We start from the raw sequence: 13468 nt of genomic DNA, 5'->3' as shown, positions 1-13468 counted from the left end.
AATCCCAGTATTAGTTGGTGGAAAGTAGCCCAAATTAGGGATGGGTAGTGTAGATAGCTCTTGTATAGCTTTGTGCAAAATTAAAAAAACAAACAAAACAAACTTTTGGAAGGAAGTTCAACTATACCCTCCATCAATTTAATGTGGAGCTCCAACTATTCTGTGTGAAGGTGAGATATCTGGGAAGTTAACATTTCCTTCATGTGAAATGTATTTCCAATAGATATTTACCTTCTCACACCTTTGTACCTGTCTTCTCCACTTTTGTTGCACTTTCTTCTTTCCATGTTTAGAAATGAAATTAATTCAATCATAAGTGAATAGGAAGAGTTACAGCATCTGGTTTGGCCCCTGTATTAACAAGTGTTTTTGTGATATTATGAAAATATTTGGTTTATAATTATTGGAACTGAAATGATTTTTATGAATTAGAGACACTTTTTACCATTAGAGATCTAAATCTGGAATGATGTAACTAGTAATGGAGAGTTTTTATTGAGAGAGAATGTAAAGAAAAATTGTGAACCACTATTTTTGAACTAAGAAACATAATCGTTTTTAGTAAGTAGCCTATTCCATTTTACAAAATGATAATGTCAGATATATGTTTTATAGTACTTAATGTAACTAAACTTTTCCTCAGTTGTAGTTACTTTTTTAAAGCATGTGAATGCTTGAATCATTGTATAATTATTTGAAATAGGCTGCTGCTGTGTACCAGGAAAATAAATGTTTCTTAACACCTGAAACTGCATGTGGTGTTTTTCAGTTTAAGACAACAATAAAATTTATATTAGAAAATGTACAAAGGCATAAAAATCAGCAATTAAAATCTAAATAAAGGTTGGCATTTTAAATTGTTTCTTAAAAACATATCATAATAAAATCTTTTAAAATTTTCAAAACCAAATTCATACATATATCCTGTATAAAAATAGGATATTGTGTTTCAAATCAAATCAAAGTCATGGTAATAATTTAGGTTTAAGACTTTTAAGCCTACAAAAAAAAAAAAAAAAAATTGGGGTCTGAAAAATATCCCAGGGTGGTCAGAAACTTTTGCTTTGCTTCACCCAGCATTGTTAAAAGGTTAATGCCAGGTGCATTTTGTTAGAGCCATTGGGCTTAGTTTATTTTCACTTAGAATGGATAGTTGAGGGTTGTATGATGACAAGAAAAATGCAGACCCAAGTGCTCCAGAAGAGTTGTGTATTGACCATTGATTTTATATATTTAATCCTCAATGAGGAAAGAATCTCCAGTCTCCTTTGTGACAAATGTGAATACTTACCACTGTATTAGTGATTTCTTGCAGAAGTTACTTAATCTTTATAAAGTTATGAAGTTTCAAACTATTTCATCCAGTAATTATGTTTTTGCAATGCGGTAAAAGAAATCGTGTTACAGGTATGTCTGATTCACACTTGGTACTTGACAGTTGTGTTTGCTCTCCAGTAGAGTTTATTTTGTTTGCTTCTGTTTAAGTATAGCTTATTTACTTATGATTCTAATAGTTATTTATGTAATTCATAGTTTTCACATAGTAATCCTACTTCTTAATAAATAGCTGTTTGTCTTCAGTTTTTTTTTTCTCAGCTAATAAAATATCTTTACCATTTGTCTTATTTGTTCTGCCATCAGCAATGCATTATACTTCTCCCTTAATTTACTAAGACCTTCAATCTCTTGTTATTGCTAAGGAAGTTTACTATATTTCATCTTCAATATTATCATTTTGTTAAGATCAATGCATATATACCACATAGCAGGAGAGAACATTTGGCACTTTTAGGCTATTCTCTCTATATATACTTACATTAGAGTAGAAATATATATACTAAATACACACGTTTCAGGTTATGAGGTCTAAAAGTAAAACTCAGTATAGAAAAGGTTTACCAAACTATGTAAATTACCTGTGAATAGCAGTGGTGTAAGATTTGCCATTTTTGTAGTTATCCAGAACACATTTATTGTATATGATTGATTACTTTGAGATTTACAACTATTCTTAGGTTATAAGCTACCTCATGCAGCCAGTTGTGCATAAACTTAGTACAATAGTAATGCCAACAGTGAATAATGTACAAATCCTATTATTTCAGAATGAACTATATGAGGGATTAAAAAAACAAATATATGAATTTAATTAACTATATTATGCATAAAGTTTCTTATTCAATATGAGAAGAAAATGCTTTTCAAAGTTACCACAATCAAGCCTGTTGAATGAGGGTTTTATTACATTTTAGCAAAAAACTTCCTCAGTCATTCTGGTTTTTTTCAAGCTTGTTCCTGCCAAATTTATTTCATTGTACCATATTCAAGTGTGTTAGTACAATGTTTTAGTAGTTTTCTTTCTTTCTTTCTTTCTTTTGATTTGTAAGTTTAAAATCTTCTTAATTCATGTACATATATATTCATCTACTAATTTAAACATGTATTCATAGTCCTACAGATGCTATTACACATTTGACAGTTAGCAACAATCAACTGGTTTTAGCAATGAAGAATAAATGTCTGCTTCGTATTAATTTATTGCAGCCTGATCAACCTGATGGTAAGTCTGTTACGTTTTGTTTGATTCTGAAGAGTTTGTGACTTTGTTTTAAACATTTAAAATAAAGGGACAAAAAAGTGCTGGAAAACTTTATTAATCTGTGTTTTTGGCTTTTTGTTGAAACTGAGCCGTACCTTGTGCTCACTAATTTGATCTATTGAAGTATTTAGAAAAATTATATATTGAGGTTGATTTTCTCAAATAACTTTGATTGTATGACTTGAATAAGAATACAGTGTTTTTGGTAATATTAAATAATTTTTGAGTTTCATTTCTATTACAAAGTATTCAGTAAGGGCATATAAAATTAGCCAGACTATTGTTATGTTATTCTTACAGTTAGCATAAAACAATTTTAATTGTTATATACTTGTCCAATGCATGAGGAATACATAGGGGATGGCATACGGAAGTCAGATCCAAATGCCAACTCACCTGTGTCACTTCTTTGGGATTCCTAAGGGTATGTGGCAAGTTTGATGAAAACCAGTCCAGTGGCTTATCATTTATAAGCAAACACACAGACTTATGTTAAATGATGGTATATATGTGTACATTTAGTTTCATCAAGGTGCTTATGCTAGAATCAGTATTTCTCTTTAATCATTTTATTTCTATCATCCAACTGTGAGTAGATAATGTTTCTATCTTTTCCTTGATCTTTCAAAAACATTTTTCACTGGCTGGTGTCAAGGGAAAGTTTTGTTACTTTTCTTAAGAATTTAGTAGTTTATTGCAGTTCAACTTAGAAAATGGGTGTTTAGTTAGCATTATTTTTGGTAATAAAATTACAGTTAGTTTGATTGTTGTTAAGTGCTTGTATTTAAAATATACTTACAAAGAATAAAGTTGTTCTACAGTCACAAAAAAAGACAGAAATTATAAACTGTTGTTTTGGATAATCAGTGGTCAGTATGAAGGATTTTTTTTTTTTTTCAGAGGAAAGCCTTATGATATTTTGAGGTTGTCCTCCAAGGAATTTATTTATCCTAAATATATGTAAAAATGGCTCGTTTGGGTTGAGAAAACTTTTTATGCAGAGGAGTGAACAACGTTTCAACCTTTTTCAGTCGTCATCAAATTATGAGAAAACCCACTTGTAGAGAAAAATATATATGTAACAATGGCTCATTTTGGTTGAGAAAACTTTTGATGATGACTGAAAAAGGTTGAAATGTTGTTCACTCTCTACATAAAAAGTTTTGTCAACCAAAATGAGCCTTTTTTACATATATATTTTTCTCTATAAGTGGATTTTCTCATCATCACTGATAATTTATCCTAACTTTTCATCTATCTTTGATGTCTTATTTTTTCTGGTTCTTTAACATTGTACATGGAACACCACATATGATCTATTGGTAAGTATATGTTAAAAATATTTTTATGTAAAACTTTAAATTTTGTGTTATTTTCTCTAAACTAAGTGTTTAGGTTTCAGTCAGTTTGATCCTTGTAGTAACAAAAAAAAGTACGAAATAAATCAAATGCAAATATGATGACTTGAAGATCTTATTCAGTTTCATAATCAATCCCACATTTTGAATGTTGTATATATTTAATATAAAACTAGAAATACTTTTATTAATGAAATATCTTCAATATGAGCACCAGTTTAATAGAAGAAAGATGTATTTTTAGGGATTTATGCAAGTGTTTTGAACCTCTGTTTTGATGCAAAGAAAATAACCTTGCTTACTATTTCTGGTAGGTATCATAAGTTTATTTCTGAGCAAATCATGAAGTTATTTAATAAACTTCTGAGCCAGGAAAATGATTTTAATCTTGATGATTTTGATGATGATGATTTTGAAAGTGAGAAATCTGACTTGGATAAATGTGATGAAAATGAGAGAGTCTTATGGCAGCCCTTTCAGGTGTGAGTACATGTAAAGGCAAGGGAAAAAGCCAGTGGTGCTACTGTGAGGAAAAAAAGAGTGAGGTCTGGTTCTAGACCTAACAAGAAGAAGAGAACAATTGTAGTAGCAGCTGGAGGAGACAATGGGAATGGTTAAGATGAAGTAGCATGGAGTATAGTTGAGGAAGAAGAGACTGATGGGAACTGAGACACAACAAAACCTGAACCTGGATTTGGATAGTAGCCATTCACCACTAGTTTTCTTAATGAAGAAATTGTGGTCACTTTGATTTTTAGCATCAGTGTACATGTGACAAAGGTATTGGAAAAAACAATCATTATGGATGCCAGTTACCTTTTATATAGAATTTATAGCATTTTTGATTGTTGTGGGTTTGGATCCTTAACCTGAGATCATGGACTATTGTCCACAGTTGGATATCTCTACACAACTTGATACCATCATGTGTTTTTTAGGGACAGGGTTGAGATTACCAATCATAGCATGCCTCATGTCAGCAAACCAGGTACTGAAGACAAAGCACAAATTGAAACATTTGTAGGGAAGTTGTTGGAAAAGATCCAGGCTGCCTCTACCCATGTGAAAACGGGTGTACTGATAAGATGGTTATAGGGTGGAAAGGCAGGTTCAAGCACAAGCATTTTAAAAGGGACACAGTGTATGGTTGTAATCTTTTTATGCCAACTCTACTCATGCTGTCCAAATCTGACACTCTTCTAAAGCAACTTGCAGCCAAGTCATCATGTATGTTGACAGATACTACGCAACTATTTTGTAGACTATCTAGATGTACTCACACACACAGCTTTAATTGCTCTGGCATACTCATATCAATTGTATCAGCTTTCCTGCAAAGGTGGAAAGCTTGAAACATGATCATCAGAAGGTGGGTTTTGGACTCAGGAAACAAAACACTGTGTTGGTTGGAGGATCAAAAAATTAAAATTAAAAACATGTTGAAAAGTTGATTTGAAAGAAGTAGTTGGATAAGGTTAATTACTACATATATACAGTGAATCATTAGTAACATGGTAAAAGGTATTTCATTTGATAAGTTGGTGATAAACCAACAGCTAGTAATACTTGAACTATGAATCAGTTTTTATTAAGCTTTGTACAATTCTGATAACCCAATATGATTTTCTTCTTCAAAAACATATGTTCTCTGAAATTCAATCACAATCTTAAAATATTATCTTAAATCATTTTTGCCTGTGAATTTATTATATCAATTTATGTAGCATTGGAGCCAACCTTTTCTTTATTAAGCAAGTGAAATTATTAGTTTGTACCAAAATGTCCTTGGTATTGTCAATGTGTAAGTATGTGTGTTGTATAGTTTCTGTGACTGAACTCAGTTTATCTGTTATTCAGAGATAAGCATTTTTATTAAATAGTAAAGTAATAAATTTTTTTGGGTGTTGAAATATTAATTTTGGTTCATGGTAAAGGAATTTGTGTGGCTTTTGCATTAAATATTAACTCATATTTTAAAACTTCATTTATCAAAATTCAAAAATTAACAGTAATCTAACTTACTAGAAAAGTAATGGTTGCAGAAATAATTCAAAAAAGCTAAGCACTTCTCATGATATTTCATGTGTTTTTAAAACTAAGTAACACTTTGTCATGCCTAATTTATATAATCAATAACATACTTCCTAGTTAGTATATATAATATACTCTTCAAAACAAGAAATGCAAAAGGGATATTTTTTTGTATTTTAAAGAGAAATATATGTAATAACGTTACAAGCTCAGAGTATGTGATGTTACACGTGTTAAGGCACTGATTGTCAGACCAAAATGACAATACTGTTGTGCACTTTGAAAACGGAGGAAAACATCAGATTTTTTGCCAAAACGCATTCGTGTCCAATAAATTTGTTTGAGAGATCTGCATGTTCTGCAAGTGCAACATGTGCAAATTCCCTATAAAAGTGACGGGTTCTCGGTTTCCATAGCTCAGTGTTAAGCCACCGACACGCAATACAATTATGCCAAGACTGACTGAAGCACAACGCAACAACGCCATTGGTTGCTTGGAAGCAGGCAAATCTCGATCAGATGTTGCCAGAGCTGTGAGTGTCCACCCAAGCACCATCACAAGTCTATGGAATCGTCACTAACAACATGGATCAACTCGTGACCATCCACGAGCTGGTAGACCTCGCGTGATCACGCCCGCACAAGATCGCTACATCCAGTTACGTCACCTTCGGGATAGGACCACCACTGCGACGTCTATTGCCTCAACCATACCAGGGCTGCGTAGGATTTCCGATCAGACCGTATGCAACCGTCTACGAGATGCAGGAATACGACCTTGACGTCTAGTCAAAGGCATCATTTCTCACCCAGCAATATCATCAAGCACGGCTGCAGTGGACTTGGGCACATCGGGTATGGCCTCATCAACGATGAAGGCATGTTTGGTTCAGCGATGAATCACGTTTTATGCTTCGTAGGCAGGATGGAAGGACCCATGTTTACCATCGCTGAGGTGAACGTTTTGCAGCAAACTGTGTGCAGGAAGTTGACAGACTTGGTGGTGGCAGCATCATGATGTGGGCTGCCATCGCCAACAATGCCAGAACAGACCTTTTGCACATTCGAGGGAATCTTACGGCTCAACGATACTTCGACGAGATTCTTAAGCCCCATGTGCAACTCATCATGGTGAACGTCAATGACGTTTTTCAACATGACAACACCCGTCCTCACATAGCCCGACTCACCACTGTCTTCTTGAGACACTACAACATCAACGTTCAGATCACCAGATTTAAACCCCATCGAACATCTTTGGGACAAGTTGGACTGACGTCTGCGACGGCGACAACCTCAACTGCAGACTCTACCTTAGCTTTCAGCAGCTTTGCAGGCTGAGTGGACAGCCATTCCACAAGATGTGATTCGTCATCTCATTGCTTCCATGGGTAGGAGATGCCAAGCAGTTATTGATGCTCACGGGGAGCATACTCATTATTGACGTTGAGTGACATTAAACTTCAACTAGTGAGCGTGGACTTCGCCTTTGCAGACTTTGGATGTTCAGCAGTGAATGTGCAAAGTTTCACACATGTCATACAGAACTACCTGGAATAAACTTGTTAACAATTTGTCTCAAATTTTGCCTATTGCATTTCTTTTTTTGAAGAGTATATATACTAAGGAAACAACTGTGTTATAAAGTGAACAAGTTATTTAGCTATTGTTAATCATTTACACATTTGCATTATAAATTAATGCCATTTGTTTATTTTGAAGTACCACTGCATACTGTCATTAAAAAATAATTTCTAAATATTACTTAATTTCTTGAAAAATAAATCTGATATAAATGAGTGTAAAAATAAATATACCTAATATTCTTGTGTCACAAAATTTACTAATATTAGGAGAACTATAACCATGATTAATAACCACGAATTTCATATAAAGGTTCATGTCAAATGTGCTTGAATAAAATTAAATATTCTTGTTGTACCTTTTGTGAAATTTTATCATTAGATGAGTCATTTTGAAGTTACAGTTGTTTTAAACATTTAGTTTTCTTCATAACATCTGTGTCTCAAGAGCATTTTACAGTGATAACAAATACACCATCTAGAACATAGTGATTGTGGCTGAGTTTACCTCATGCTTATTGGATTAGTAGTTAGTTGGAATGTGAGTGGATACTTTTATGCAAGTGCATAAACAGCATTAAGAATGAGGCATTATTAATCACAGGCACGCGTTTGAAATTTCTTGCTAAAAGTTGGATTATGGAGCAACTAAGTGCATGATGGTGTGTTTCAATGTGTAAGATCACTTGTACTCCTTCATAACATTAGTTTTTACGTAATATATACTAATTGAACTTTATGTATTTCAAAGTTAGATACATTTTACTACAGTGTGTTGCTCCTATTGTAATGGGATGTTTTAATAATTAGGTTGGAATTGCATTATAATCATGAACAGTTGCAGGCCCCTTACCCTTATTCTGGCCTGTTACCTTAAATGTTTAGAAAGCATCTATCTATGCATGTGCCAGATGTCACTCAAGGTCATCACTAATTCTTGCAGCTTATCCACCTGCAAGCTGTTTAGTCATAGTATTAATTTTGCAGTGCATTATTGCTTTGACTGTGCTTGTTTTGAATTTTATAATAATTGTTGTCTGGGAATCTCATTTTGGTGCTCATCCTTTGTGCAAGAGTGAGTGACAACATTGAAAGTCAAGGAACAAGAAAGTTTTAAAGTAGCAAAGGATTACAATGGAGTTATGATACAAATCTTAAAATTATGGTGGTGCATTAAGCAGAAAAAGCAAGTAATAGTACCACTGCTAGAAAATTAGATATAACTGAAAATGATATGAGGCATTGGCAGAAACAAGACTGGACTCTTTAATGCAGATTCTACAAGAAAGGCATTTCACTGACCTAAAAAAGGATGTCACAACACTGTTTTTTTTCTTTCCACTGTTTCTGAAAATAGTCACCTTATAATTAAGATTGCCCTATAATCAGGACAGTACAGTACATTATATGTATTGAAAATGTAAAGGCATAATTTTAAATCTTGGGAGAATAATAATGTTATTACATGAGTTTTGTTAAGCATGTCACAAGGTTTTGTTTTAGGATAATGTCTAGCTCCTTCAGTATTTAAACATACAAACATCTTAAAAAATATTGATGTAGACTTAGGTCAGACACATACTTCTTAAGCATCCACCTGATAGTATTATGTTCATTCAGGTATGTATATGTTGCACCAATCATGAAGAACTTGCATTAACATAAGTATTCTTTTGTGCAAAACCTGTAATATTAGTTTTGTATTGTACTATAGCCCAAGACAAATGATTAAAAATGGAAATTTTAGTCTTTAATAACTGTAGCAAAATTATTTTTTTGTAGCAATATAGATCTCCGTGTAAAAATAATTGTAAATTTCATTACAAAAGTTTTAGGTATGCATATATAAAAACTTTTCAGAGTGCTTCATCATCAAACAATCAGAATGATTTTTACTAATAATCCGGGCTTGCTTAAGAAATATAATTGACATTAACAGCAAGATATTTCTTAGTGTAAGATATAGTTCAAAGTATTTTCTGGAAAACAGCCTAAAGTAGAGCTTATTTTAAATATTTTTAGACATCTTTTAAATTTTTTATATCTTGTTTAATCCTAGAATTACTAGTTGGACCAGTGAAAAAAAAACCTTTTCTCTAATATTTATATACACAATATTTGTGGGTCCATAACATTCTTTTTGTAAAGTTTATAATGACATATGAGTCACAAAAGATAGAAGAATGTATTTAATACTGCAATTTATACTCAAGTTCATTATGTGCACCCCTTATGGAAAGAAAACAAGTGAGTTCATTCACTTATTTGTGGGTAAAAAGATTAAGGCTTTCAGTATGGAACAGTATCTGTATATATCTATAAGTAAAGACAAGTTGTACCAAATTAGTAATTTGAGGTATAATATTTTAATTTAGTAGATCTTTCCTCAGGATAACAAAAATGTTGTGTGGTGATTAGTAAGTGAGATGAACTTAGAATGTGGCTTACAGTGAGAAAATTAACCTCTGGTAAAGTTGTATTTTAAATTAGTGTACAAAGTCACAGAAATATTTTATATATGGTGTGCTATTTGTCATATTCTAATTTGTAAAATAGTAGAACTGTATTTGTTCAGAGAAAGCAGAGTACATAGTTTAAATATTTGCTGCTTTATTTTGATGTATGTTTATATATACATAAAAAAATCACTAATGTTTGAAACCTTTTGGGCAATAAAATGCTGTCAGACTGAAAAGTTATTTGCCCAAAAATGTAACTACCAAAATATGATTTTCTACTTTTTTTTTTAACTTTACTAGAAATTGAATTGTTAAGGAGTCTGGGAGAAAAAAATTCTTCTGTCCGTATTTATCAGATGTTTTTGGATTTGAGTGGAAAGCACTTGCTAGTTAGTTTTGTGAGTACTGACACTCAAGGACCATTTGACAATTTTTACTTATGGAAAGGATCACGTAAAGTTCAGCAAGCAAGTAAAATGAAGGTTTGTAATATTATTTTGCATTAATTTAAATTGCACTTTAATGTACAGAATGGAAGCTATTCAGTTGTTCTACTTTGAATTTATCTTTTCTCATCAATCTAAATTCAAAAACCATTTGCTAAATTTGTAATGATGTTTATTAACACTCCTACGAAAAGTGGGGCCTAATAGGCCCCAGAGCAACACCCCGTAGGAGTGTTAAGTAGATTGCTTGTGCACAGTATCTTTGAGCTCTTGCGTATTCACATTTTCTTGTGTTTTTTATATTGTAAAAACACAAAACTTCATTGTGATTTAAACAATGTCAAGTGTCCTGTGGAAGACTTGGTGAGATGATTTTTAGTTAATATGACACTGCTGGAAGTTAACTTTTAAGTTTTGTTCAGCTTAATTGAAAATGTGATGCAACAGAATTATAACCTTAGGTGTGGATCACATTAAACACCATTACACTTGCATAAGACTACATGTAATCTGTAACTTTTTGATACAGCATAACTAAACACTGTAGGTTTTCAAAACATGAGAAAATTACAATAACACAAAATACTATATCATATCCTAATATACAGTAACAGCATAACTTTGATAATATATGCATTTAATTTTTACTGTATTTTTACAACACGTAATAGCCCTACAGTATGCCAGCTAGAATTCTGTTTACATCAGAAGCAGATACAGCAATAAAACAAATAACTCTGAGTTTACAATTTAACATTATACATTGGTGCTGGGTAATTACATCTGTTACATGTGAACAGTGATTACATTTATTAGTATCCCATGAACTAACTAGTTAACTAAAATTATGATAGATTGATTAATGTCATGAAATGATTACCTAGTCACAATTGGAGCATTTTATTATTTCCTATTTTTAATTATTTCAAATATCATAGCAAAGTGTAATTTTATAGTTTTCTTACACTGTGTTATGTTTTCAGTTTAGAACTGTGTAACTACATTATTTAATGTTGCATTAATAATGCAGTTTGGAAGAGGGAGCTTGATGGTCTAGACCGCCTCTATTCATGTTAGTTCCACAAATTACTAATTGTCTTCTTTAATGGTTTATGAGGATACAATGAGCTAGTGGAAAGGTTTAAATATTAATAACTATGTTATTTTAACATTGTGTAAGAAGGAACAAACATGGGGAAGGGTTTTAGAGGGCCAGAATCTCCACCTCAACTCTTTCACCTATTTTTTCAGAATTTAATAACTATATTTAATATTGTAAAAGTAAGCACAAGTCAGTGCCAATTTTTTCTTCCTACAGACATTAATGAAAAAATATCTATTAATTTTAAAAAGTAGCATTAGAAATCAATGTTTTTATTTTATTGGCCTATTAATTATCATAACACATGTTTCTTTTTAAGTTTTTTTTAAAGTTAACACAACTGGAGTATACGGCAATCTGATTATGGTCCTGGCCAGTAGCTGATTATTATAATAGTTTGTGTGCATCTAGGCTTTAGTAATACATTTTCATCAAAGTTAGTATTGTTTAGGACACCTATAGCTCTTGTATATTTGTAACATAATTGATTTTTCATTGTTTGGAAGTTGTAATGCTCACAAGAAAGATGTTTTGTTATTGTTGATGTCCAAAATTAGTGGTGATTTTAAAAAAATAGAAAATGTAAATCCTGTTTATGAATGGTAAATCTTGAATTCAAGGTGCAGACATAATCATATTTTGTACATATAGTTATAACTATTTAATTTTAATAAAATCTAAAATAGGTAGAAATCAGCATAATACTGTTAACATGAAGATGATCTAAGAAGGTTGAAACATTGTTCTGTACATTATTTTAATTAAAGTGCTAATGCCCATTCCAGCCATCTTGAGAATACATTTTTATTCTGAGATTATCATACCTAAAACAATATTTCCTCTAGTTTTTATATGTATTTTTACCACACATTTTCAAATAATTTTATTTTTTAATTCTAATTATTTAAACAACTTTAGCTCAAAAGTGTTTTAGAATAAATATTTTCTCATATTCTATCACTAACTTAGTGTAATTGATTAAGAAAAAAGCACAGCTGGAAAGAGTTTTTCCCTGTGAACAAAATAACCTACTTGTTACAACATTAGTGTATGAAGTATGGTTGAATAGAACAAGAATTAGATTTTCATGTTCTAATAAAAATAACTATATAGGTTTAACAGCTGTTGTCTTTTATAGTTTTTGTAAATGTGTTTTTCACTGTGAATTGTGAAAGTATTTGTGTTAAAAATATCTGTTTTAAAGTTACAGAAACTGCCTTAAATGAAAAACATCAAATAACTTGATATTAGATAGGTAAGCTCAAGTAGTTATCTCTAAGTACTCCTGCTGCTGTATAACATCCATATCGTGTTTGAATTTATTGCTTGAAATATGAATTGATTACGCAAAATTAATAAACAAGGTCTAAGCTTCACAGGTGATGATCTCAACTGCTGATTTGTATCTAACATGGTAAATGTTGTTATTTTAAAAGTGGATAATATTTGCTGTTGAAAATTGTTTAATATTTTATGAGAAAATGGACCCAGGATAACATTGAATAACTTCAGTGTTTTTGCACTTGAAGGGAGAACTGAAATAATACAAAATGATAAGGTTTTGAACCTGAATTATCTGATAATGATCTTGAGTGAAGGGCAAGTGAATAGGCTTACAGTGACAATAATTAGAAGGCTCCACATTTCTACAAGGTTGAATATTCATGGATAGTATAGATGTTACCACTGCTAGTACAGGTGGGTGCACAACTACACGTACAAACACAGCAAGGATGACATATGGAGGTAAATGTGGGCGATGAACATTTACAACCCTGGATGTGTGAACATATTGTAATAGAAACGAACAGCTGTGATTACGATGTTGTAACTGGTCATGTGTGAACTGTCAAGAGATAAAAGTGTTCTTTGCTCTGCATCCTGTAATAA

At 31.9% G+C, this 13468-nt stretch overlaps 1 protein-coding gene across 10 annotated transcripts in view; it reads left to right on the top strand.

Moving 5' to 3' along the window:
• The window catches only part of dor (vacuolar protein sorting-associated protein 18 dor), a 138802-nt gene that overhangs the window by 17231 nt on the left and 108103 nt on the right, over positions 1 to 13468 (top strand). For 9 of the 10 annotated variants that reach the window (XM_076510677.1, XM_076510671.1, XM_076510674.1 and 6 more), the window contains 2 exons: positions 2451 to 2560; positions 10331 to 10512. In XM_076510677.1, the coding sequence (XP_076366792.1) occupies positions 2451 to 2560; positions 10331 to 10512 (292 nt within the window). The remainder of the gene's footprint in view (positions 1 to 2450; positions 2561 to 10330; positions 10513 to 13468) is intronic. The other variant, XM_076510680.1, reaches the window with a different exon arrangement.

Source organism: Tachypleus tridentatus, chromosome 7 (assembly GCF_004210375.1).
Source record: "Tachypleus tridentatus isolate NWPU-2018 chromosome 7, ASM421037v1, whole genome shotgun sequence".
NCBI lineage: Eukaryota > Metazoa > Arthropoda > Merostomata > Xiphosura > Limulidae > Tachypleus > Tachypleus tridentatus.
The sequence above is the reverse complement of the archived record's forward strand: the minus strand, read 5'-3'. Positions and strand labels throughout refer to the sequence as shown.